Source organism: Fukomys damarensis, unplaced genomic scaffold (genome assembly GCF_012274545.1).
Source record: "Fukomys damarensis isolate Sample0158 unplaced genomic scaffold, DMR_v1.0_HiC HiC_scaffold_6, whole genome shotgun sequence".
Taxonomy (NCBI): domain Eukaryota; kingdom Metazoa; phylum Chordata; class Mammalia; order Rodentia; family Bathyergidae; genus Fukomys; species Fukomys damarensis.
Genome location: NW_022900918.1, coordinates 33,298,273 through 33,298,805, shown reverse-complemented (window position 1 = coordinate 33,298,805; position 533 = coordinate 33,298,273). Strand labels below are relative to the sequence as shown.

The 533-nt window shown below is 62.5% G+C and overlaps 1 protein-coding gene across 1 annotated transcript in view; it reads left to right on the top strand.

The window, feature by feature from the left end:
* The first annotated feature begins 6 nt into the window (after positions 1-6).
* Positions 7-533, top strand: part of Zic5 (Zic family member 5) — a 7,046-nt gene continuing 6,519 nt past the window's right edge. The window contains exon 1 of the mRNA XM_010604646.3: positions 7-297. Within this exon, the coding sequence (XP_010602948.2) occupies positions 60-297 (238 nt within the window). The 5' untranslated portion in view covers positions 7-59. The remainder of the gene's footprint in view (positions 298-533) is intronic.

Below are 533 nucleotides of genomic sequence, written 5' to 3'. Positions count from 1 at the left end.
CGCCACCGTCCCCGGCCCCCGCCGGCTGCGCCAAGCCCTGCTCCAAAACTTTCGGCACCATGCACGAGCTGGTGAACCACGTCACGGTGGAGCACGTGGGCGGCCCGGAGCAGAGCAGCCACGTCTGCTTCTGGGAGGACTGTCCACGCGAGGGCAAGCCCTTCAAGGCCAAGTACAAGCTTATCAACCACATCCGCGTGCACACCGGCGAGAAGCCCTTCCCCTGCCCCTTCCCGGGCTGCGGCAAGGTCTTCGCGCGCTCCGAGAACCTCAAGATCCACAAGCGCACTCATACAGGTGGGTGTCTGTCCCTGGCCGCCGCCGCCTGCGCCGCTTCCGCCGCCGCTTCTCCTCCTGCTTGCTTTCATTTTTCCCTCCTTCTGCTGCTTCTTCTCGCAGTCGTATAACCCGGACATGTGACTTCTTTTTTTTCTCTCTTCCCTTTTTTTCTACGAATAAGTAATTCGATAGCACACACAGGCCCTGCGCCGGCTTCGCTCTCGGCTGAGTCTCCAGCGCGCCCGCCGCCTCCG